The 22,524-nt window shown below is 51.9% G+C and overlaps 6 protein-coding genes and 2 non-coding genes across 8 annotated transcripts; 5 read left to right on the top strand and 3 right to left on the bottom strand.

Moving 5' to 3' along the window:
* The first annotated feature begins 777 nt into the window (after window positions 1-777).
* On the top strand, window positions 778-6,661 carry BDW74DRAFT_143551 (pleiotropic drug resistance family ABC transporter). Its single transcript, XM_073722889.1, has 8 exons — window positions 778-1,785; window positions 1,842-2,286; window positions 2,336-2,769; window positions 2,819-3,062; window positions 3,111-4,037; window positions 4,086-4,398; window positions 4,447-5,593; window positions 5,715-6,661. Exons 1-8 carry the CDS (start codon window positions 1,139-1,141, stop codon window positions 6,082-6,084), a joined length of 4,527 nt encoding a protein of 1,508 aa, XP_073588428.1. The 5' UTR covers window positions 778-1,138; the 3' UTR covers window positions 6,085-6,661.
* A 354-nt stretch (window positions 6,662-7,015) lies between these two features.
* Window positions 7,016-8,088, top strand: BDW74DRAFT_186216 (uncharacterized protein; the record flags this gene model as incomplete). The annotated part of the gene is made up of 2 exons (XM_073731216.1): window positions 7,016-7,264; window positions 7,327-8,088. The coding sequence occupies 2 exons, from the start codon at window positions 7,016-7,018 to the stop codon at window positions 8,086-8,088; spliced, it is 1,011 nt and encodes a 336-aa protein (XP_073588427.1).
* A 60-nt stretch (window positions 8,089-8,148) lies between these two features.
* BDW74DRAFT_42613 (CCAAT displacement transcription factor COY1) lies at window positions 8,149-10,860 on the bottom strand. Its single transcript, XM_073732760.1, has 4 exons — window positions 10,602-10,860; window positions 10,375-10,542; window positions 9,472-10,322; window positions 8,149-9,424 (listed from the first exon to the last, which is right to left on the bottom strand). The coding sequence occupies exons 1-4, from the start codon at window positions 10,735-10,737 to the stop codon at window positions 8,306-8,308; spliced, it is 2,274 nt and encodes a 757-aa protein (XP_073588426.1). The 5' UTR covers window positions 10,738-10,860; the 3' UTR covers window positions 8,149-8,305.
* Window positions 10,861-11,424: 564 nt separating this feature from the next.
* On the top strand, window positions 11,425-15,489 carry BDW74DRAFT_42606 (putative TGF beta receptor associated protein 1). The gene is made up of 3 exons (XM_073732758.1): window positions 11,425-11,598; window positions 11,655-14,269; window positions 14,317-15,489. The coding sequence occupies exons 1-3, from the start codon at window positions 11,442-11,444 to the stop codon at window positions 15,217-15,219; spliced, it is 3,675 nt and encodes a 1,224-aa protein (XP_073588425.1). The 5' UTR covers window positions 11,425-11,441; the 3' UTR covers window positions 15,220-15,489.
* Window positions 15,490-16,885, top strand: BDW74DRAFT_42607 (uncharacterized protein). The gene is made up of 2 exons (XM_073732759.1): window positions 15,490-15,995; window positions 16,054-16,885. The coding sequence occupies exons 1-2, from the start codon at window positions 15,759-15,761 to the stop codon at window positions 16,804-16,806; spliced, it is 990 nt and encodes a 329-aa protein (XP_073588424.1). The 5' UTR covers window positions 15,490-15,758; the 3' UTR covers window positions 16,807-16,885.
* An 807-nt stretch (window positions 16,886-17,692) lies between these two features.
* Window positions 17,693-17,784, bottom strand: BDW74DRAFT_t27. Its single transcript has one exon. It is a non-coding gene; the product is annotated as a tRNA-Pro (tRNA).
* A 1,807-nt stretch (window positions 17,785-19,591) lies between these two features.
* BDW74DRAFT_143535 (uncharacterized protein) lies at window positions 19,592-20,893 on the top strand. The gene is made up of 2 exons (XM_073722888.1): window positions 19,592-20,225; window positions 20,281-20,893. Exons 1-2 carry the CDS (start codon window positions 19,977-19,979, stop codon window positions 20,776-20,778), a joined length of 747 nt encoding a protein of 248 aa, XP_073588423.1. The 5' UTR covers window positions 19,592-19,976; the 3' UTR covers window positions 20,779-20,893.
* Window positions 20,894-21,692: 799 nt separating this feature from the next.
* Window positions 21,693-21,784, bottom strand: BDW74DRAFT_t26. Its single transcript has one exon. It is a non-coding gene; the product is annotated as a tRNA-Pro (tRNA).
* Window positions 21,785-22,524: the final 740 nt, after the last annotated feature.

Genomic DNA, 22,524 nt, shown 5'->3' with positions numbered 1-22,524 from the left:
TCAAGCGTTGATCTGGAATCTTCGAAAGGCCAAGCTACCTGTATCCGGAAGAGGCTGCGTCCGTGCCGAGAGATCGGTGGCTCAGCAACCGGGCAGATAAGATCTGAATAGCTGAGTCACCAGCATAAAGGCTAAATAATCCCTGTCGGGGTGGGAGGAGGCGAACCCGAAACGAAAGGGGATGATTCAGAATGAGTGGCTTTCGGGGCCGGGAAGGTTTCTTGCCGCCCCACCGCCACCCCTGACCAGTGACCACTCTGCTGCAAGCAACGAATGAACCATGTCAGCTGCTTAGTAGCCGACATGAACGGGGATAACAGGCTCGGGCTGACGGTGACCAGGGTAGCCCAGTTTGCAATCCAGTGTTCGGACTTATAGCGACAGATTGTAGAGTAGAGTAGTGTGTGGCATATACCGATGATAGTCTACAGCCGTATTGCGAGTTGGGATACGTCGGGTCCTGGGAGCATGGAGCCCCATCTATAGGATTAGATTAGACTATGGGGCATGTCCGACATGGGGAACAGGTCGACAGGGGCATCGCGAGGTGGCTGACGGCAGGCTGGCAGCACAAAGTGATCTCCCAGCATAGTGTAACAACGACAACCACAATTACATCAGCCAATTGTTGTAGTCTACACTTAGCATATTGTTAGTATTGTCGATACCGACAGGAAATGACTCGGGATGAGTCTTACATCCGCCTGCATTCTCTCCAGAGGCTTAAGTCCGTTTCGTCGGGACTCATCCCAGCTGGACCCGTTCGCTGTGCTCGGAAGCCAGCTGCAGCCGCACCCGTTTGGCCAGATCCATCTTCAATGACTCCGAGACCCATTCTTTGGCGCGCCACTAAATTTCTGTTTATTGCTTTATTATTATCGGGGTAGACCCGTGACAGACATCTTCTTACTTTTCTCATTCTTAAGCTACGGGGTCCGTCGATCAAGGTTACAGAAAGGTTGATCTTCTTTGCAGCTTCTCTCCCTTCTTCCTCCTTAACCCTTCACTGCGACAACCCTATACTTTCACCACAACACCTCGCATCTGTTGCTTATCTCGCCTCCCCCCCCCAACCAGCCTTCGGGCGTCCCTTCGCACCTGATATTCCTGAGACTGGTTGTCTCAACTAAAAGCAACCATGTCGTCTTTCCTCGGTACTGGAACTTTCAACCCGGGCGGTGTTAGTCCGTCTCACGCGGTGGAATCGCGAGGAACTGAGAACCACGGCAATGCGACCACAGAAATTGAAGAATCCACGCAATACGAGTCGCATCAACACTATACAGGCGAGAAATTGGCCGCCAGCTCTGCCAGCGCACTGAGCTCGACTGAAACAGCCCGCGAGAAGGATGAGCGCGACTTCGAGTTCGAGGCCGAAGAGGAGGTCACCCGCCTGGCTCAGCAGTTGACGCGCCAGTCAACCAAGTACTCTACTCACAACATCGAGAACCCGTTCATCGATGTCAGCGAGGAATCTACGCTCAATCCCGCCAACCCCAACTTCAAGGCGAAGAACTGGATGAAGAACCTTCTGGCCCTGTCTTCCCGCGACCCGGAGAGGTACCCTGCGCGCCAGGCTGGTGTCTCGTTTTCCAACCTCAGTGTTCACGGATTTGGCAGTCCGACGGATTACCAGAAGGATGTTTTCAACTCGGTGTTGCAAATCGGAGGTCTTGTCCGCTCGCTCATGGGAGCTGGCGGACAGCAGAAGATCGAGATTCTCCGCAGCTTTGACGGTCTCGTCAAGGCCGGAGAAATGCTGGTCGTACTCGGGCGACCGGGCAGGTAGATACAGGACCCTGGCCGTTATGGAAGTTTCAATTTATGCTAATTTGCCGCAGTGGTTGCTCAACTTTCCTTAAGACGATCGCTGGAGAGATGAACGGTATTCATATGGACGAGCAGTCTCACCTCAACTACCAGGGTATCCCGGCCAAGCAGATGCGCAAGCAGTTCCGAGGTGAAGCTATCTACACTGCGGAAACCGATGTCCACTTCCCTCAGCTGTCTGTTGGTGACACCTTGAAGTTCGCTGCATTGGCCCGTTGCCCCCGAAACCGCCTCCCTGGAGTCTCTAGGGAACAGTATGCCACTCACATGCGTGACGTCGTGATGGCCATGTTGGGTCTCTCCCACACGATCAACACCCGTGTTGGAAACGATTTCGTCCGTGGTGTCAGTGGTGGTGAGCGCAAGCGTGTCAGTATTGCAGAGGCCACTCTCAGCGGCAGTCCCTTGCAATGCTGGGATAACAGTACACGTGGTTTGGACAGTGCCAACGCTTTGGTAAGTCGGACCATGGTTGAATTGGCGATTTATACTAATTAATCGATAGGAATTCTGCCGTACCCTAAACCTCATGGCCAAGTACTCTGGCGCCACCATGGCTGTCGCTATCTACCAGGCCTCTCAGAGTGCTTATGATGTCTTCGACAAGGTCACTGTCTTGTACGAGGGAAGGCAAATCTACTTTGGCCGCACGGATGAGGCCAAGCAATTCTTCGTCGACATGGGCTTCGAATGTCCTGAGCGTCAGACGACCGCCGATTTCCTCACGTCTCTTACCAGCCCTGCCGAGCGAATTGTCCGAAAGGGCTTCGAGGGCCGCGTACCACAGACCCCCGATCAGTTCGCCGCCGCTTGGAAGAACAGCAACGCCCACGCACGGTTGATGCGTGAGATTGAAGAGTACAACCAGGAATTCCCTCTTGGAGGCGAATCCCTCAACAAGTTCATTGAATCTCGCAAGGCCATGCAGTCAAAGAACCAGTAAGTACAATCTGCAATTCTAATACTATCGATAACTAACGATTCCCAGGCGCGTCAAGTCCCCATACACCATGTCCGTTATGGAGCAGGTCAATCTTTGCATGATTCGTGGCTTCCAGCGCCTCAAGGGTGATGCCAGTTTGACGCTGAGTCAGTTGATTGGAAACTTCATCATGGCCTTGGTTATTGGTAGTGTGTTCTATGATCTTAACAACGACACCAGCAGCTTTTACTCTCGTGGAGCCCTGCTGTTCTTTGCTGTCCTGATGAACGCCTTTGGTAGTGCGCTCGAGGTATGTTCTGAACCATGGTCCAGTTAGTGCCTGACTGACAGCCTCTAGATTCTGACTCTGTACGCACAACGGTCTATTGTCGAGAAACAAGCACGTTATGCCATGTACCACCCGTTCGCCGAAGCCGTTGCCTCGATGCTGTGTGATATGCCGTACAAAATCGTCAACACTTTCACATTTAACCTCCCGCTCTATTTCATGACGCATCTCCGTCGCGAGCCTGGCGCGTTCTTCATCTTCCTGCTCTTCTCATTCGTGACGACCTTGACCATGTCCATGCTGTTCCGTACAATGGCCTCCTCATCTCGAACCCTCTCCCAAGCGCTTGTTCCAGCTGCTATCCTAATTCTCGGTCTTGTGATCTATACTGGATTCACAATTCCTACCCGCAACATGCTGGGTTGGTCTCGCTGGATGAACTACATCGACCCCATTGCGTATGGATTTGAGAGTTTGATGGTGAACGAATTCCACGGCCGCACTTTCCCCTGTGCCGACTCTGGACTGGTCCCGGACTACAGCTCAAGCGATATTGTCAACCAGGTCTGCGCTGTTGTTGGCGCAACTCCCGGTCAACGTGAGGTCGACGGTACTACCTATCTCCGCGAAAGTTACCAGTATACCAAGAGCCACGAGTGGCGCAACCTTGGTATCATGTTCGCTTTCATGGCTTTCTTCTGCTTCACTCACCTGATTACAACCGAGTACATTTCCGAGGCCAAGTCCAAGGGCGAGGTGTTGCTCTTCCGTCGTGGTCAGACTCCTCCCGCTACCGACGATGTGGAAACCCACAGTCCCGTGACCGCGGGTGAGAAGGTCGACCAATCAAACCAGGACGTCGCCAACATCCAGAGGCAGACAGCCATCTTCCACTGGCAGGACGTTTGCTACGAGGTCAAGATTAAGGACGAAACCAGGCGCATCCTTGACCATGTCAATGGTTGGATTAAGCCTGGAACTTGTACTGCTTTGATGGTAAGACCGCAATCTTGTTTGCAGATGGAACCGTGCTAATCTGAATAGGGTGTCTCTGGTGCTGGTAAAACCACGCTGCTCGATGTGCTCGCTACTCGTGTGACTATGGGTGTTGTTACTGGTGAGATGTTGGTCGACGGTCGTCCTCGCGACCAGTCTTTCCAGCGCAAAACGGGTTACGTGCAACAACAGGATCTTCACTTGCATACCACTACTGTTCGTGAGGCATTGCGCTTCAGTGCTCTGCTTCGTCAGCCGGCCAGTACTCCCCGCCAGGAGAAACTAGACTACGTTGAAGAGGTGATTAAGCTGCTTGGAATGGAAGCCTACGCGGATGCCGTTGTCGGTGTTCCTGGTGAAGGTATTTTTTCCTGCTCATGAACCATGAACGTGGAGCTAATCTTTCTAGGTCTCAACGTTGAACAGCGAAAGCGTCTTACCATCGGTGTCGAACTCGCTGCTAAGCCCCAGCTGCTCCTCTTCCTCGACGAACCTACCTCCGGTCTTGACAGTCAAACTTCCTGGTCTATCCTTGATCTTATCGACACTCTCACGCAGCACGGCCAGGCCATTCTCTGCACTATCCACCAACCTTCTGCCATGCTTTTCCAACGTTTCGATCGATTGCTATTCCTGGCTAGGGGTGGTAGGACTGTTTACTTTGGTGACATCGGAGAGAAATCGTCTACTCTGGCGAGCTACTTCGAAAGGAACGGTGCTCCCAAGCTCCCCACCGAGGCCAACCCTGCCGAATGGATGCTTGAAGTCATTGGTGCTGCGCCTGGATCCCACAGTGATATTGACTGGCCTGCTGTCTGGCGCGAGAGCCCCGAATGTCAAGCCGTGCTCCAGCATCTGGCCGAATTGAAGTCGACTCTGTCCCAGAAGCACACCGAAACCTCTGAAGCCGACCCCACTGAACTCTACGAGTTCGCCGCCCCCTTCTCCGTTCAACTTTGGGAGTGTCTCGTCCGTGTCTTCTCTCAGTACTGGCGCAGCCCTATCTACATTTACTCCAAGGCCGCACTGAGCATCCTGACTTCGCTCTACATCGGTTTCTCCTTCTTCCAGGCACAGAACACCAGACAGGGTCTTCAGAACCAGATGTTCAGTATCTTTATGCTGATGACCATCTTCGGTAACCTTGTCCAACAAATCATGCCTAACTTCGTCACCCAGCGTGCCTTGTACGAGGTCCGCGAGCGTCCCTCCAAGGCTTACTCGTGGAAGGCCTTTATGACCGCTAACATTATTGTCGAGCTCCCGTGGAACACCTTGATGGCCGTTATCATGTACGTTTGTTGGTACTACCCCGTCGGTCTCTACCGCAACGCCGAACCGACCGATGCTGTTCATGAACGAGGAGCTCTTATGTTCTTGCTTATCCTTACATTCCTCTGGTTCACCTCGACATTCGCCCACATGATCATCGCCGGTATTGAGACCGCCGAAACCGGCGGTAACATCGCCCAACTTCTCTTCTCGCTCTGCCTCATCTTTTGCGGTGTCTTAGCAGGCCCAGATGTCCTGCCCGGCTTTTGGATCTTTATGTACAGGCAAGTGTAAACCCTTGAATCCTGCTCGTCGTTGTTGTTTCTCAATGTTCGACCGAATCGCGGCGGCTTCAAGCCGCGAAAATGATGCTCAAATAGGGACGAACGCTAACTCTTTTTCCAGGGTATCGCCCTTTACTTACCTCGTTTCAGCAATGCTATCTACAGGAGTATCTGGGACAGATGCGTATTGCGAGGCAGTCGAATTCGTTTCGCTGGAGCCGCCCGCGAACTCGACCTGCGGCGATTATATGGGTGATTACATAAGCCGCATGGGCGGGTACCTCCAAAACGCCAACGCCACTTCCGACTGCCAATTCTGCCAGATCGACAACACCGACACCTTCTTGTCTGCGGTCTACAGCAGCTACTCCGATGCCTGGCGCAACTTCGGTCTCATGTGGGTGTACATCGCCTTCAACATCGCCGCGGCCGTCTTCATTTACTGGCTTGCGCGCGTGCCTAAGGGGAACAAGAACAAGGGTTCCTCTTAGACTTCCTTTTCTCTTCTCTTCTCCTTTGATTCCCCATTTTGATTGATCTGATCTGGATCGCTGCTTTTCTGCGTACGTACGTATATATCTGCATTTGCGAGGGTTGGCCATGGTCGGTTATGCTTTTTTGGTTTCCTTTTTGCTGCTTCTGGTCTGCTCATTGTTCATATACAATACAGCTACAGCACATACATAATAGACTAGATCTCATCTGAAGATTATCTGTTCAGTTACCTGACCTACTTACTGCTTTCGCCGCCCGCGCTTCGTTTCCTGTTACTTCCACCTGCACACTTACCGGCCACGGTCTACTTATATACGAGGTAGCTGTCCGCTTCCCCTTCGGCTCTTCTTTTCTTTTCTTTTCTTTTCTTCTTCTTTCTGCTCAATCCGTCCATGGTTCATCCTTGCCTGCATCGCCTTCTCTTCTCTCCCTCCTCTTTCCTTTTTCCTTATCTTCTGTTGAAATACCTTCTCATTGGCTGCTAGAGCCAAACCAATTCTTTAGACACTGGTCGAGTTTAAAACCGGCCTAGATAGATCAAAAATTAAAGTTCAATATGTTGATTCAAGCTTACTTGGGGTTCCGAAAACGTAGCGAGTATGTAACCTGTTTGATATGATTCACGAGGTACTGGATTTGATATAATATCGGCGGATATCCAATTTTGGAAGGGAGGTTCATCTACATGTAATATGAGCTCACATGACTGTTTGAGGTCGTCCACTACACTACTACCTGTTCACTTCTCTCGTCTCAGAAAAACCCTGCTTCAAGCAAGAAACTTGCCTCAATACACTAGAGACGCCGAGTAGATACCTTCGGAGTATCTCCGGCCGACACTGGCCCTATTTACCGCCACCATGCTAAACACCTATCTCCCCCGCATTCCGTCATCAATCCCATTGAAACCCAGTACACTTTACGACCATGGAGATCAACTTCGTCCTCGTCACAGGCGCAACCGGTTTCATCGGCGCCCACATCGTCGATGCCCTCCTCGCCCGCGGCCTTCGCGTGCGCGGTGCCACCCGCTCCATGGCAAAAGGTGAGGCAATGATAGCAGCTCGTCCGCAATACAAACACAAACTTGAGTTCGTCCAGATCAACGACTTTGAGAACCCCGGTGGGTTGGCCGAGGTCGTGAGCGGCGTTGATGGGATTGTTCATACTGCGAGTGTTAGAAAATACACTATCCATCCATATCTACCTTAGTTGTATATCTGACTGAATGGATATAGCCCTTTACATACAACACAACCAACAACGAAAAAGAACTCATCATCCCCGCGATCAACGGCGTGCGCGCTGTCTTCGAAGCCGCGGCATCTTCAACCCCGCCGATCAGCCGGATCGTCCTAACATCCTCCTTCGCCTCCGTCATGGACGTGAACCGGCCAAGGTCCACAAGCGAATACTTCACCTACACATCAGCCGACTGGAATCCTCTCTCCTACGCCGAAGCCGCAGACCCCGACACCAGCGCCGTCGTCGCCTACCGCGGCTCCAAGAAATTCGCCGAGCTTGCGGCATGGGAATTTGTTAACACCAAAAAGCCGAGTTTTGATCTAGTCTCGCTCTGTCCACCCATGACATTTGGGCCCGTCGTGCATCCTGTTCCGTCTGTGGAGAGTCTAAACGAGTCGAATGCGATGCTGTGGAATGTCGCGAGTGGGACGCCACTCCCTGTTGCGCGTGTGCCGTTCTGGATTGATGTGAGGGATTTAGCGGATGCGCATGTAGGTGCTCTTTTGACTAAGGAGGTTGGGGGGATGAGATTCACGCCTGCGGCGCCGGAGAGGTTCTCGTATGAGCTTGCGGCGGAGATTATCAAGAGTGAATTTGAGGGTTTGAGTGAGGGGGTCTCGGGTGAGGAGCAGGATGTTGATGAGAGTCATGGGTTGGATGGGGAGACGGCGGGGAGGGAGTTGGGATTCAAGTATAGGAGTTTTAAGGAGACGGTGCGGGATCTGGTGAGGCAGGGGGTTGAGATGGGGTGGTGAGTGGTAAGCGTGGCGCGAGGCTATACATTTCTACACTAGTAGTAGTACTTTCTAGGGAACTGCAACTACTGCCAATGGACGAAAAATAGTGCCAAGAAAATATCAACTGGATGTATATACAGTTAGGGCTAATATGTTCACTTCGTGTCACAAGCCCATGATCCAACCTAAACGCCTACGAGATCGCTTCTGTGCTGATAAAATTACAACCGACTATCTACCCAGCATGATTAAATCCCTCTTGCTGCCAGTCGTCACCGTCGAGCTGTCCGCTGTAGGCACTGCCTCCGCTTCCTGCACCCATAGCCGCCCCCGCTGTAGCGCCAAGAGTTGCTGCGCTGTGTTTTTCGATTTCCATGGTGCTCATCATGTACAGCATCATGAAGAGAAGGAAATGTAGAGCGAAGCAGTACCCTGCAAAGAGATTTCGGCTGGTACGATTAGCAAGGATGATGCGTGTGAGTGAGAACACTACCCGCTCCGGCAGGCTCATCCGCTTGTATGCGCGAGTGGATTCGCGACCCCGGAAGGCGGCGAATGGGGATATCTGGGCTTCGTAGGCGGACTGGTAGCGGTCAACCGACAGACCAGAGGGAGTATCGGCTGATGCATGGATAGAGGATGCACTCGGTCTGTTCGCGTAGGATGATGCTGAAGATGATGCTCCCTGGCCCCGGCTGTATGTTGAGACATACCTCGTCTTCTCGTAGAGGCTAAGATTGTCCTTTTGTAAAGAAGCAACCTCTTGTCTGAGCGACTTCACCGTGCCATACAGCTTCGACAGCTCTTCTTCCAATTCCGAGTTCTTCTTCTTGAACCGGTCACGCTGGGCTTGGATCATTGGCAAGAGGCCCGACCCTCCGCCGACAGGCTCTCCAGCGCGAATGGCGTCCATTGTGTTGTTGGACATGGCCGAATTATCGAAGCCGGAGATAATGGATGATGTCGGGGATACTCCTCTTCGTGCAGAGGTGGGGTACTTTGGGGTGTATGTGCCGGCCACAGACATGGCCGAGGATGGGAAGGCGTTAGCGGCCTCTTGTTGCAGCCGTAGAAGGTCATTCTCGAGGGTGGTCGAGAGGCTTTGAGACTTTTCTAGTTCCTCTTTCGTGGTAGAGAGGTCCTCTCGCAGAGCCTCGAGCTGGCCTTGTAAGTCGCGGTGCGAGACGCGCAGAATAGTAAGCTCATCCGTGAGCTTCTTATTCCTCGCCAACAATAGCTGCTCCAGGGAGCTATTCTTGCCGCCTTCTTTGGCCTTTTCCGAGGTTCCGTTCACGCCAACCGCATCGGTGAGATCTCCAACATCTTCGTCGTCGCCGGCCGAGAATTCAATCGACTAAGAGAGGTTAGGTTTGGATCGGCAGAAACAAAGATGGGGCATACCTTGATCATCTCCAGCTCGCGGCGGATGTCTTCGTAATCGGCCACCTTCTCCAGCTTCGTCTTCAATTCTTCTTTTTCAGCTGCAACCTTAGAGCACTGCCTCTCCGACTGCAGGAATTTGGCTTCCCAGGTGTGGCGTTCAGACTCCCGGTCAAACCGTGCGGCATCCAGCTTCCGTAATAGAGAAGAGTTCTCGGACTGGAGCCGGAGATATGCAGGGTCATCATCAAGAGATGTCGTTTGCTCCTCCTTGGAATGAGAAACAGCTTGAGCCAGCTCAAGCCTCAGTTGTTCATTACGCCCCTCCATCTCCGCTAGCCGTAGGCTAGTCTTCTCCAACTCACTAGACACCAGCTCAAGCTCCGCAGCAGCCGCGCCATTATGAGACTGGTTGCCGCCCTCATCATTCTGACCTAGGCGCTGCGAGACCTCGTAGCTTGCCTTCAGCTCCTTCATCAATCGTTCCTGATTCTCCACCTTCTCCTCTAAGCTCTTCTCCTTGGCCGTCCAGTTGTTCGTTTTTTCTGTCAAAACTGCCGACCATGATGTTTCAATCTCTTTGATCCTCGTGTCTTGGTTTTCTTCCAACTTCTTCCTGGCGGTCCGCTCTTCTTGCAGCCGTTGTTCCGTTTCCTCCAACTGTGATGTCAGACGGTCAACGGATCCCTGTAACTGATCGCGCTCGGAAGTCAATTTGGGGACTGTTTCTTCGGCGAGGACGAGCGAGTCGATTGAGGTTTCGAGAAGCGGGTACGGGTCCGGGGCTTCGGACAGGGACGAGTAGAGTTGTAGGAATGCGGACGAGGAGGATTTTCCTTGGTTCGTCAACAGGTCGATAAATCCCTGGTAGGCTTTCCACAGTGTCAATGCGAGGTACACTATCAATGAGGTGTAAGGATCAACCTTTTAAAAGGCCTTTGTATTCCCCCAGCTTGGAGGCATCGTCGAGTTTCCGAAAGTCCTTCGTCTTCTGCGCAAGATCTTTCCTTTGTACCAGCGCATCTCGTTGTTCGGCGACGATATCAGAGGCGGTGCCGTCTAATTTCGCGAGGGTATTTGACAAGTCGATACCTTCGGAGTGTCATAGAATCAGCATGCAAGAACACACAGCGGCTTTCGTTGTAAGGTACCTCTCCATGCCGCAATGGCACGCTGAAATTTGTTGGCTCCCTCAGGGAGTGCTGCGGGGGACCCGGAGTCAGGAGCCTGGGCTTCGTGTTTGTCGGGCTGGGGAATGATCCCCTCCGTAATCGCGAAAGAGTCCATGTTGTTCTTTTGCGGCGTCGGTCTTTCCCCGCTTCGGTTGATGCGTTGCTGATTATGCGAGAACTTTCGGAGGAAAGGGCCCCATCAATGAGCAAATCCGTACAGCCGCCAGCTAAGCTACCCGAAAGACGACCGAATTGGAGATGACGGAGAGTGCTTGGAGGCTCCGTATCGCGATGCGGAGGAGCCCAGGCACCTTGAGCGGCCCGACAGTAATTCCGGACGCGTAAGCTGCCTCAAGTATCAGCCTGCAATGTAACTGATAAATGCTTGTTAATCGCTTTATACTACATTGGCAATGCCAGACCGCTCTCCTCAGCATCGTCCAACGATTGTTCAAAGGGGAGAAAGGTATTGTTGTGGAAAATAACTGATTGATCCACTGCTACGATCTACAAGTATAAACAAACGTATGACGTCTATCCACCAGACACATCAACGGAATTGGGCCAGATCAAACACTCCTGACATCGCTCATATAGCATATCTCATGTCAAAGCCACTACACAGGTAGATATGTGACCTTGTATTCCTATCTCGTGTTCAGAGTAGATGTTCAGGAACGAGTTGAGGCTCCGCCTGACTCAGCAAGGCTCAAGTCCCCGGCTGATCCACTCCGCACTCCGAGTCTCCGACGCAGCGCCAATCGCCCGCATCATCGAAGCTTCAGCTTCGCTGCTTTGGACGCCAGAGCTGGTCTCATCATGGCGATGGAAGAGGAGGGCATTCTCGCGCGCAAGAGGCGCAAGCTCGGCCCTCCCAAAGCTGCTCCATACATATTCAAATCACTCTTCGACCAGGTACCTGTCAAAGCGGACGATGCGGAGGAAGATGTACACATCACCTGCGTGGAGTATTGGAGTAGGTCCTTACTTGACAAGACTAACGATGCCATGCTAACAGTTTATCCTTTCTAGACGACAATCTGTATATTGGAACTTCCGCAGCGGAGATCCTGCATTTTGTCTGCCTTCCACCTGATCCCTCCGACGCGAACGAACCGTCCTTCATCCTAGCCTCAAGACTACCGATTCCTTTCTCCCAGAGCTCTTCGCTTCCGAATCAACCCGGTGTTCGAAAGATTCTTATTCTACCTACAGCGAACAAGGCTTGCGTTCTTTGCAATGGAACAGCTACCTTCTATATGCTACCGGAGCTTAGCCCGGCCTTCGGCGGCAATACACAGGTCAAAAACTGCCGTTGGATTGGAGGCTTAGACTTGAACATAGAGCCTGATGAACCTGAAACCCCGGTCGTCATGATCTCAACAACCAGCCGTCTCATGCTGGTGAAGATCGGTGACGCAGCTCGCTTGGTTAGAGGGATCGATTTCCCAAACTGCCTGACTATGTCGCGAAGAGGAATTATATCGTGTGTTGCAGACGGGCGAAACTACTCTTTACTCGATGTGGAGCACCAGCAAAAGATTCCTCTATTCCCGATTTCCTTCGCCGATGAAATGCAAGACTCTGGTCAGGTCGAGGATATATCAGCAACGTCTGCTCCCAAATCACCACTCTCATCACCAAGCTCGCCCCCTCCCGGGGGTTCCGGCCATGGTCGAAGCTCCAGTCTAAATACCCTGGGTGGTCTGTTACAACCCACAATTCCCCCGCGGTCCTCTTCGAAGGATCGATCAAGATCCTTAACGCCGGAGCAACCGGAGGCCGGGGCGCCGAGAAGATCAATATCAAGGGATCGTGGCAGGCAAGCTTCACCGATGGCCTCGCCAAGAGTATCATCTGAACTGCCTTCTCAAGAGCGACAACCTGCTGTCGCAGATGAGCGAAAACCTCTGCCGCCGCTGCCAAAGCAGCAGTCTACCCAGCTGACACCCCATATACTCTCTCCGACTCCCTCGGAGTTCCTACTAGTAAGAGGCTCCGATGAGTCGGAGCCCGGCGTTGGCATGTTTGTTAATGTAGATGGTGATGTGGTCCGCGGCACCATCACATTCCACAGATATCCCAAGTCAATCATCATCGACAAGGGCGACGAAACTAGTTTGATTCCATCTCCGGAGAACGCAAAAGACGAACATGTTATTGCAGTCATAGATTCCGACGAAGACGGGCAGATGCGAAGGTTTCTGGAGGTGCAGCCCTGGGATGTCGATCCAGCCGAAGCAGAGGACCACAAAAGCTGGGTAGAAATACCCTCGATGGGAGATGAGGAGACAAACCAGGTCGGAATCAGTCAAACCCTTAGTCCCTCCCAATTGGAGGTCCAAGGCTTAGGAAAGCTGTTGCGAATGGTCCGTCTGAAAACGCCAACTCTGGCCGTGTACACACCAGCGGCGGATCCCAGAACGCAAGCGTCAATCGAGCAGCTACAGAAAGAAAAGGAGTTATTTGAGTCACAGGAGCTGGCTGATTCTAGCGAAGCGAAGAAAGCCACAGATTGGGAAGCCGACCGAAACGCTGAAGAGGCCAGGATCGCCCAAGAAATGGGCAAGACGCAAAGTAGCCTTGTCCTGTGGGCAGGGAACCAGGTCTGGCGCATCGTGAGGAATCCATTGACCACACAACTTGATGATGTTCTGCAGACGTCCCAATCAGCATTCAACAGTGGACACACCCTTGATAGAAACGCTGTTTGGCACATAATCGAGGTGGTTCAGCAAACCGAACCCAGATCTGAAGTTGAGTTCCTCGGGCTGAATTTTTTGAAGCAGAAGGCCAGTCTCCTTCTTCTGGGCGATCTGCTGTTCATGGAACCCAAGGCTAGGAACGGTCAAGTGATCGATACGACTGAGAAAGCACTCATTGTCAGCGACTTGGATCCGCGCATAGCCATGATACTAATTCCTCTTCTACGCACTGAGACCCTACAAAGTCCTCAAGGAATATGGATCCATGCAGGGTTGGCGAAAACGGCGGAGGCTTACTGGCGGCAAGCCGACAAAGCTGGCGAGGCGCTCACAGGGTTCTTCGACGCTGATATTCTGGGCATGCTGAAACGATTCCTGCTTTCGTGGCAGCAGAAGCGCGGATATGGCAGTATATCGGACGAAACATATGTTTTTGACAGTGTGGACGCAGCTCTCCTCCGTCTTGTGCTTGCGCAGTGTAACAGCGTGACAACGGAACGGGTTGCTTCTCTAGGCTTACGTACTGAGCTCAACAAGCTTGTCGATCACTGGAAGGGCAACTTTGACCATGCCGTTTCACTTCTGGAGAGCTATCATCGACTTTATGCTTTGAGTCGCCTGTACCAGAGTCGAAAAATGTCCGGGAACGTTCTGAAGACGTGGCGGCGTATTATCGAGGGCGAGACAGATGCCGGTGGTGAAATAAGTCCGGCCGGCGTCGAGGTGCAGATGCGGAGGTACCTGGTGAAGATCAAAGATGTGCAACTCGTTGAGGAATATGGCTCGTGGCTTGCTCAGCGGAATCCCAAGCTGGGTATTCAGGTGTTTGCGGACAACTCAAGCCGCGTGATACTTGATCCGTCGGATGCCGTGGTTTTACTCAAAGAACGGGCGCCGAATGCCGTGCAGGAATATTTAGAGCACCTGGTGTTCTCGAAGAATGTATGTACGCCATTCTGGTCCTACCTTGTTGATGCTAATGACTACAGTACACACAATACGCTGACGATCTTCTTCAATACTACCTCGACACCGTAATTTCTGTGCTCGAAACTTCTCCCGAGGCTCGTTCATCTCTTTCCGAGTCCTATTCTACCTACCGTGCCCTCCGCCCACCCAAACCTACCTACATGAACTTTATCACGGAGAATTTACCATCAGATCCGTGGTGGCAATCACGAATGCGTCTTCTTCAGCTGCTCGGAGGAGGCAATACCTCCCAATTCACATCCGCCCCCACGCCTAGTCTCAATTACTCCATTCCAGCTGTTCTCGCTCGCATCGAACCTTTCCAAAACGAGCTTGTTTCTGAATCCATCATTCTAGACGGACTACAGGGTCGGCACCGGGAAGCCCTCCGTCTACTCACCCACGGGTTAGGTGACTATGACGCCGCCACTCGGTACTGTTTGTTTGGCGGTCCTCGAAGCACGAGCTCTACTGGCGCCCCTCTGGAGTTCGCCGAGAAATCCCGCCAGTCTGAGCTATTCCGCTGTCTACTAGATGAATTCTTACAAATAAGTGACTTGTCCGAGCGAATCGAACGCACGAGTGACCTTTTGGGACGATTTGCCGCGTGGTTCGACGTCCGTGAAGTGCTCAGCATCATCCCAGACGACTGGAGCGTGGATATCCTCAACGGCTTCTTGGCACATGTGTTCCGTGTACTAATATCGGAATCGCGGGAGACCAGAATCGAGCGGGCACTCTCGGCAGGCCAGAACCTGCGAGTAGCCGCGGAGTATATATCCGGAATGGAGAAGATTGGAGGCTGGGTTGAAGATGAGGAGGGTTTGAAGCGATTGCGGGGAGGCCAGGGGCAAATCAACGTCGGGCGAGAGACCAATAGTGACTTCGGAGAGATGGTCGAGGCAGGGGCTGATCAGTCATGAGCCTTGAGTCTCCTTGACGTCGTATGACCTATAGAATGCTGCTCCGTGCACCTACGCCGGCAGTTGCCAGTCGGTTAAATTCTCTACCGCGGAGTGTGGGGTGTGGGAGCGGAACCGTTCCTCGCATACGGGGGACTACATGGAAGAAGTAGAGGATCGATTGATCCTTATAACGGCACCACGATACCAATTCGCATGAACAATAGACAAATTCGAGCCCTCCGCATCTCTATGACCTATTCCTATGCTGCAAATCAGCAAAACCCGTATATCCGTTGGCTGTCGAACCTGAGATGATCGACGGCGGGGGATTTCCGAGACAGCAAAACTGGCCAATCACAGAGCACCAGAAATAAGAATTGCTTATTGATCATTATACAACCCCCCAAATCCATGCGGGGTGGCTAGCTTTGCTCTCCGGAGATACAGCCCCTCTTCACCTCTTATATATCTCCTCTCCCCGCGTTACTGAGAGCAATCGACTCAATTTTCTTCTCTTCGAACTTATATAAGAGTTATAAAAGAGAAAATCAAGCACAATGGATCCATCTCAGGTCAAAATCCCTCCTATGAAAAACCTCACGGTGGAGAACATCACCGAGAATGTCATCCGCATCAACTCGCTCTGCGAGGACCCGAGAATGAAGTATATCCTTGAGCGACTTGTCACGCATCTCCACGACTTTGCGCGCGAGACCAGACTTTCTTCTGCCGAGTGGATGACCGGTCTGAAGTTCCTGACGGAGGTCGGCCAGATCTGCACCGATGTGCGACAGGTATGCACCCTTTCCTCATCTTAGGCGAGAAATGAGACTAATAACATCTAATGTATAGGAATACATCCTCCTCTCCGACGTCCTCGGTCTCTCCATCCTCGTCGACTCAATCGACCACCCCAAACCCCCAGGCAGCACAGAAGGCACAGTCTTGGGCCCCTTCCACACCCACGAAGCCGAAGAGCTCACACAGGGCGGCTCAATGTCCAAGGACCCCGAGGGCGAGCCATTGCTAGTGGTATGCAACATCAAAGACACAAACGGCAAGCCCGTCGAAGGCGTCAAGATCGATATCTGGGAGACTGACTCAACGGGCCATTACGACGTACAGCACGCGGACCGGTCTGGCCCCGACGGCCGGTGCGTCATGCATTCCGACAAGGAGGGCATCTTCTACTTCCACGCCATCACACCCGTGCCATACCCGATTCCCCACGATGGCCCTGTCGGCAAACTCCTGAAGAAGCTATACCGCCACCCATACCGTCCCAGCCATATGCACTTTATGTTCGAGAAGGAGGGGTACGACCACCTGATCACCGCGCTGTATCTGCGCAATGATCCGTTTGAGACAAGCGATGCGGTCTTTGGTGTTAAGGATTCTCTTGTTGTGGATATTGGCACCGCGGGCAAGGAGTATGCGGGGAAGTATGGGGTTAAGGAGGACCACAAGCTGTTGACGTATAACTTCGTGCTGGTTTCTGAGCAGGAGACGGCTGATTTGCGCGCTAAGAACTCGAAGGAGGCGCTTGATAAGCTTGGGAGGAAGGTGAAGATTGTGAATGGGTTGCCTATTCCGGATCTTGATTAGATTAGACATCTGTTAGAGTTGTTGTTTGTCTGCATGTAAGGATGAATTGTATATATGAATCCACAGCCTGTGCATTGCTTACAAGGGAGCTGACGAGGAAGTTCTGCCTGAATCATAGCCATGATTTCCCCATCCTATAGTATACGGGCCCTGAGCCTAGTCGGTATCCCACGATACTTGCTCACTGCCAGCATCTAAGCATTCATCACTCGCCAACCGATCCATAGTGTTCTCGGCCATGTCTGAAGTTAGGATTATTTAGTGCTTAACGTCAATAATTGTAGACTAAACCCTACAGCACCAATTGCGAGAGGTCCCGCGTCCGATCCGCGAATGGAGCCGTTAACATCTCTAATGCATCAAGGCCACGCATGAGGTCAGAATGCCTTGGATATTTGGACTAACAGAGGGGGTGCTGAGAGGTTTCCCGGTATACCATTCTGATGTGCCCTGGTACCGTCTGGGGCCAGATACCAGGCCATGCTCTCACTCGGACATAGGAATATGTCTTCCGAATCAACGGTTTATATGCGTTCCTGCCGTTGCTCTAGGATGCCCGGGCTTAACGATCTCATCCCGGATTGGGACGTGTCCCAAACTCCCAGCTCTTTTATACCCCTTCATCGAAGTACTCAACAGCTTAAAGATTGGAGCATCGACACGGCTAGTCCACGGTATAATTCATATTCATCTGCATAGACATATCGAGAGTGACCTTAGAAAGTAGAGGACACGAAGGAGAGTCATAGGTTCGGCAAAAAGCTGGATAGACCTCAGAGAAAACTAATGAAAGGTTCGAAACTTGGATGTCTCGGAACATCTTGCCTTTGTCCTTCGAAAACATGGACATGGACCATGGATCAGAAAACAAAAAAGAAAAGATAACGGCTCCATCCGCGGATCGAACGCGGGACCTCTCGCAATTGAAGCTGTAGGGTTTAGCCCTAAGCGAGAATCATACCACTAGACCAACGGAGCTTGTTATTGAAAAGTCTTTGATCGTTTGTATATATATCGTAAAAATGGTTTGATACGGCTTGTCCAGTCCCACTTTGTTTTTTCGGTAGGTTTATCATGTTGCTGCCATGGTTCTTGTTTATTTGCAATGAGAGCATTATCTCAGGTATCTCGTAACTTAATGTTTCAATATTCTATTACTTTTCTCGTCCAGCGTCATAACAACCGCTAATCTGCCCATGGCACGCGGCATCTGCTATAGGCAGGAGGCACTCACACGGACCCAGATTTTTCCACCAACTCTCATAAGTGTCACCAACCATGCCAACACGCCACTGCCAGCGCTCAAAAATCCGCGCCATAGGTAACAGCTACAGCTTTACCATCTTCCCGACCTCAGCACGAGCTCATCAGCACCCCGCGGTACATGGTTGCAGGCTGTCTAACACAACAGAAGCTGCGCACGAGGCCAGGACACCCCCGAGGCTATACCCACTTGAAACATGCAATGACCTCATGTGAGATAGTCAGACACGGGAAAGCAAGCGAGGATTTGATTCGGCTTTGGACACTGCGTCAAGTCGAGACAGTCTGGCCGCACAGTGACGGGCATTTTCTCACACATCATGGTGTGTCGGTTCTCGAGGTGCAGCGATGGAGTGTCCTTAATAACATGTGACGCTATGAGGCCCGTCCACGGTCCAATCTGAAGAGGGTACCACACGCACTTAAACGCGGGACGTACCTGAGACCGAGAGTTCTTACGAGCCCCGTATGCGTACGACAGGGATGCACGGCAACGAGTCCTGCGGCACATTCCCCAGACCCCAGATCAAACAACGGCCATGTCCGGAGAGTGACGGCATCGTGATGTTCTCATGATCTCCCCTTCTTGATACCGAGTACAGAGCGCGCGGCCTATCCATGGAACACGGACCCTGGTCCGTCAAGAATCCCTCGCCGCGATATACTCCATACCAACGGCAAGTTGCAATAAAGGAATTGGAACTAAGTCCTGGGCCTCAGTGCGAAAGCTTCAAGTTCAGGCGATAAGAAATGATAATGAGTAAGACTGCCGGCGCTTGGACCTGGCGAAAGATGCACCAACCACTGCTGATATGTGCGGAGTACACCCAGATGCTACAACATAAGCTTCGTATGACCATCCGGGCCACGGTCCAAGTGACCCCGCTCGAGTCTTTATAGAGGGTTACACTGTTCGAATCAGTACCTGCATAATAGGGTTGCACGAGGAAAAACGACGCTCTCACCACCTGTCGTTGTGCCGCCGGACGACAACCATGAAACAGGGCCCATGCGAGTCAAGCAGTTCGATATTGCACGGGCGCTTCGGTTTTTGCCGCCATAGTCATCACTTACCATGATTGGGCAGAGCGACTATGCCTATCTCGAGTTTAATCGGAATGTCCCGCCGGTTAAGAAAGCGCCGGAGTGGAGGCCTCGATCTCGATCCATCAACAACGCTATTCGAGATAGACCGAAATAGCAGACAATAATTGGAGGCAAGCGGCGTCTTAAGCTTGTTTGGAGCGGTCACTCAGAGCGCTCATCTCCAATCTGCACCTAAGTCTCTTAGGGCGATCTCTAAGCGCCGACCTGGATATTATTAGATCGCGGGGGAATTTCTGCGAATGAGCGTCGCCTTCAGCTGCAGACTACTATACGCGAGTCCAATCACATTCATGAACGGCCTGAACATTCAGAATCTCGATGCGCCGGCCCAGCCCCCTGTTTGCTCCCCGATTTAGGTCCTTTAGTCGTCAGGCCGACGTTTGCTTGTCAGCGCATGGGGAGCCCAATGGCAGAGCTGGATCGAGCTTCCCCCTCATGGGCGCTTTTACTTGCCCTCTCACTCGCCGCTGTATATAGATCCCACACTTGGGGTCTCGGGTAGAGATCCTGGTCGGTCTGGTCTGCATGGTTGTACCCGCCCGCGTGCAGGAGGCCATCACTGCCCTTCTGGGTATATAACCGCCAGCCTCCTGCGCTGGACTTTCTGCAGCCATCTTCATTTCTTCAGCCCGATTTCTGCTGCTGCTGTTGCTTTTCCTTTTCTTTTGTCGGCTGATACCCTGGTGGTCATCACTTTCCTTTATTCTCACTCTCCACTCTACTCTACCTTCGACCATCAGACCTGCTCGACTCTTCCTCTACTCAACTTCAATTCACTTTATTTACCACCAGCATCCGGCATGCGTTCAATTCTCTTCATAACCAGCTGCCTAGCAGCAAGCTCAATGGCCGCCCCCATCTTCGAAGACCTCTACAAGTTTTCCAACGACATGTCCGAGTTCCTTGGCCGCGTGAGCCAGGCCATCCACAGCGACATCAACGCCCTAACCTGTGATACCTCCTCTATTGCCCTCCCCTCCTTTGCCTCGGGCCTCCCAGCTCCCACAGGCCAAAGACCCCTCTACGTCGCACTGGGCCGTGGCACTCAGGTCAGTCTGACTCTAAACCCGTCCTCGTCCTCGTACTCAACTAACAAGCCAATAGAACTACACCTGCGCAGATTCAACATCCTCCTCTGCCCCCGTCGCCGTCGGCGCCGTTGCCCGCCTTTACAACGCCACATGCCTTGCCGCGGCTCTTCCCAGCGCGATCGAGCTTCTCCCCGCGCTCGCGTACAAGCTCACCCTGCCCACAAACGAATACGACCCCCTCCCGCCATCAAACTTCAACCTGATCGGCCACCACTTCTTCGAGGGGAAGGTTCCCGTGTTCAACCTGGATACTACGCCCGCTCATCAATTGGGTATTGCGAAGGTCAAGAAGGAGGCGGACCTTGCGGCGCCGACTTCGGCCGTTCGCGGGAGTGATGATTTGGCCGCGGTTGCGTGGCTTTATCTTTCCAGGACGAATGGCACTGTAGGGAAGTACTCGAGTGTGTATCGTGTTGATACGGCGGGTGGATCGGCGCCTGAGACTTGCGAGGGGATGCAGAGCAGCTTTACGATTGAATATGCGGCCAACTACTATATCTATGGGGTATAGGTTCTGAGGAGATGGATGTGCAGGGCGTGGGTCTGGCTGTTTGATTCTTGTTTATTGTATATATGCGTTAATATACGGAGATACCTCAATTTACTGCGTCATGCTTTGAACCTTACGAATTGGTTTCCATCCCAGGCTGTATAATTCCAGCGCCGGTGTCAAAGGAGGAGGCAGAACTCCGTACTTCCTTGCTTATATCAACCTGTCAAAATGATACAGCGCATACGCTTAAAGAAGCACGGTGATGTCTGCCCCCCGACAGCCGTATAGTCCAGGCCACATGCCGTCTTAACTCAAATGGTTTCTTCAACTCTTGCATACCGTATTCATCTAGCCTGCCTAGCCAAGATCTGAAAATCATTGTATCGTAGTAGTCTTTCGACTACGGAAGTACCCTATTCGGGATTTCATTATTCGGTCCACATCAGATCTCCTCCATTTGACTTTTGATTGTCCTACCTAAGCCCCAACTTTCTATCTAGGGAATATAATCTGGACTTGGCCCATTGGCCCCATTCTAGTGGTATCTGTAAGGGGTTCCCAGCGATGCATTTTGTAAGTCCGGTTCTAAATCCAACTAAACGGTCTATGCATTGCTGGGTGGCATATTAAGCACCAAAATAGATGATATCGATCTGCAGCTAGCTCAGGTCTAGATGATGGAAAAATGAAACCCAACGCCTATCTGTTAGGGATGTGAGGCCGAGGCGTGGGTTTGCGGCCAGGGGCTGGGTGTGCCATCTTAAGGTGCCTATCAGGGCAACTGATTGAACTCGGGATGAGGCATACCATCGGGTTAATGCTTATTAGGCATTAAGGGCGGGCTTTTATTCTTGCAAATATACAAATAGGTATTGTGAACAGCAGATGTGAAGGTGGTGGTGGTGGAGAGGGGGGAAAAAGAAAAAAGAAATGGCTCTATCCGCGGATCGAACGCGGGACCTCTCGCATATGTGCTATAGGGTTAAAGCCCTAAGCGAGAATCATACCACTAGACCAACAGAGCAATTGTGAAAGAAGGCTTTATTTATTACACCTATAAAGCAAATCAAGAAGCTTTCCAAACATTCACCCTGTTCCAACCGCCGCACCCGTAGCTGGCATATTGCAGTCATTTGGCGTTGATCTGGGATTTTCATTAGGACTAGTAATAAACATTAGAAGGTATTTCCAGTCACTTAGGTGCCGTACACTTATCCACATCTGCCACATTGGTTGTTGTGATAGGGTTGGTTGGTTCAAGTAGCCTTGTTTTTAGGGTTGGCTTTTCGGAGCCTTGTGACGTGCTTTTTTTAGGGATATTATCTGATAATTTTCATGTCCCAGAAGATGGCATGGATGTATATGTCAGTAAATGTTTATCATCCGCCAATTGGCCGATATTATGGCCTGGAGAAACTGAAGGGCTTAGTCTGTAATTAGAAATGGAAGGTGTCTGTCAATAGGCCTCCGGCCGGTGGCATGGGCGGTCGCTCCTTCCTCAGATGCAACCGGGCCATCGTCGAGTGCCTGGCTTGTCCGGTAGCTACGGGTCGCCTCTCGGGGTTAAATAAGAGTTGTGTCTATGTGGTGGGCTTAGTAGCTAGTTTCATATACACATTGTGTAGGGGTGGGTGTGTCGAGTGCCTTTCTGAGGTGCGAGGGCCATCCGTTTGAACAACCCCTCCATTACTGAGTAGCAAGTGCCTTGGTAATTAGTATCGGCATTTGATTCCCTGGTATTAATACCTGTTCGCTAGCAAATGT

Source organism: Aspergillus multicolor, assembly GCF_047715735.1.
Source record: "Aspergillus multicolor strain CBS 133.54 unplaced genomic scaffold BDW74scaffold_2, whole genome shotgun sequence".
In the NCBI taxonomy this organism is placed as follows: Eukaryota; Fungi; Ascomycota; class Eurotiomycetes; order Eurotiales; family Aspergillaceae; genus Aspergillus; species Aspergillus multicolor.
Note: the sequence above shows the minus strand (reverse complement) of the source record. Positions and strands in the feature narration are given on the sequence as shown.

Coding starts and splice junctions, on each gene's coding strand:
- BDW74DRAFT_143535 (XM_073722888.1), top strand. CDS start 19,977: ATGCGTTCAATTCTCTTCATAACCAGCTGCCTAGCAGCAAGCTCAATG. Junction 20,226..20,280: donor CACTGGGCCGTGGCACTCAG/GTCAGTCTGACT, acceptor ACAAGCCAATAG/AACTACACCTGCGCAGATTC.
- BDW74DRAFT_143551 (XM_073722889.1), top strand. CDS start 1,139: ATGTCGTCTTTCCTCGGTACTGGAACTTTCAACCCGGGCGGTGTTAGT. Junction 2,287..2,335: donor TGGACAGTGCCAACGCTTTG/GTAAGTCGGACC, acceptor ATTAATCGATAG/GAATTCTGCCGTACCCTAAA. Junction 4,038..4,085: donor GAACTTGTACTGCTTTGATG/GTAAGACCGCAA, acceptor TAATCTGAATAG/GGTGTCTCTGGTGCTGGTAA.
- BDW74DRAFT_42606 (XM_073732758.1), top strand. CDS start 11,442: ATGGCGATGGAAGAGGAGGGCATTCTCGCGCGCAAGAGGCGCAAGCTC. Junction 11,599..11,654: donor CACCTGCGTGGAGTATTGGA/GTAGGTCCTTAC, acceptor TATCCTTTCTAG/ACGACAATCTGTATATTGGA. Junction 14,270..14,316: donor ACCTGGTGTTCTCGAAGAAT/GTATGTACGCCA, acceptor TAATGACTACAG/TACACACAATACGCTGACGA.
- BDW74DRAFT_42613 (XM_073732760.1), bottom strand. CDS start 10,737: ATGGACTCTTTCGCGATTACGGAGGGGATCATTCCCCAGCCCGACAAA. Junction 10,323..10,374: donor ATACAAAGGCCTTTTAAAAG/GTTGATCCTTAC, acceptor CACTGTGGAAAG/CCTACCAGGGATTTATCGAC. Junction 9,425..9,471: donor GCGAGCTGGAGATGATCAAG/GTATGCCCCATC, acceptor AACCTCTCTTAG/TCGATTGAATTCTCGGCCGG.
- BDW74DRAFT_42607 (XM_073732759.1), top strand. CDS start 15,759: ATGGATCCATCTCAGGTCAAAATCCCTCCTATGAAAAACCTCACGGTG. Junction 15,996..16,053: donor TCTGCACCGATGTGCGACAG/GTATGCACCCTT, acceptor TCTAATGTATAG/GAATACATCCTCCTCTCCGA.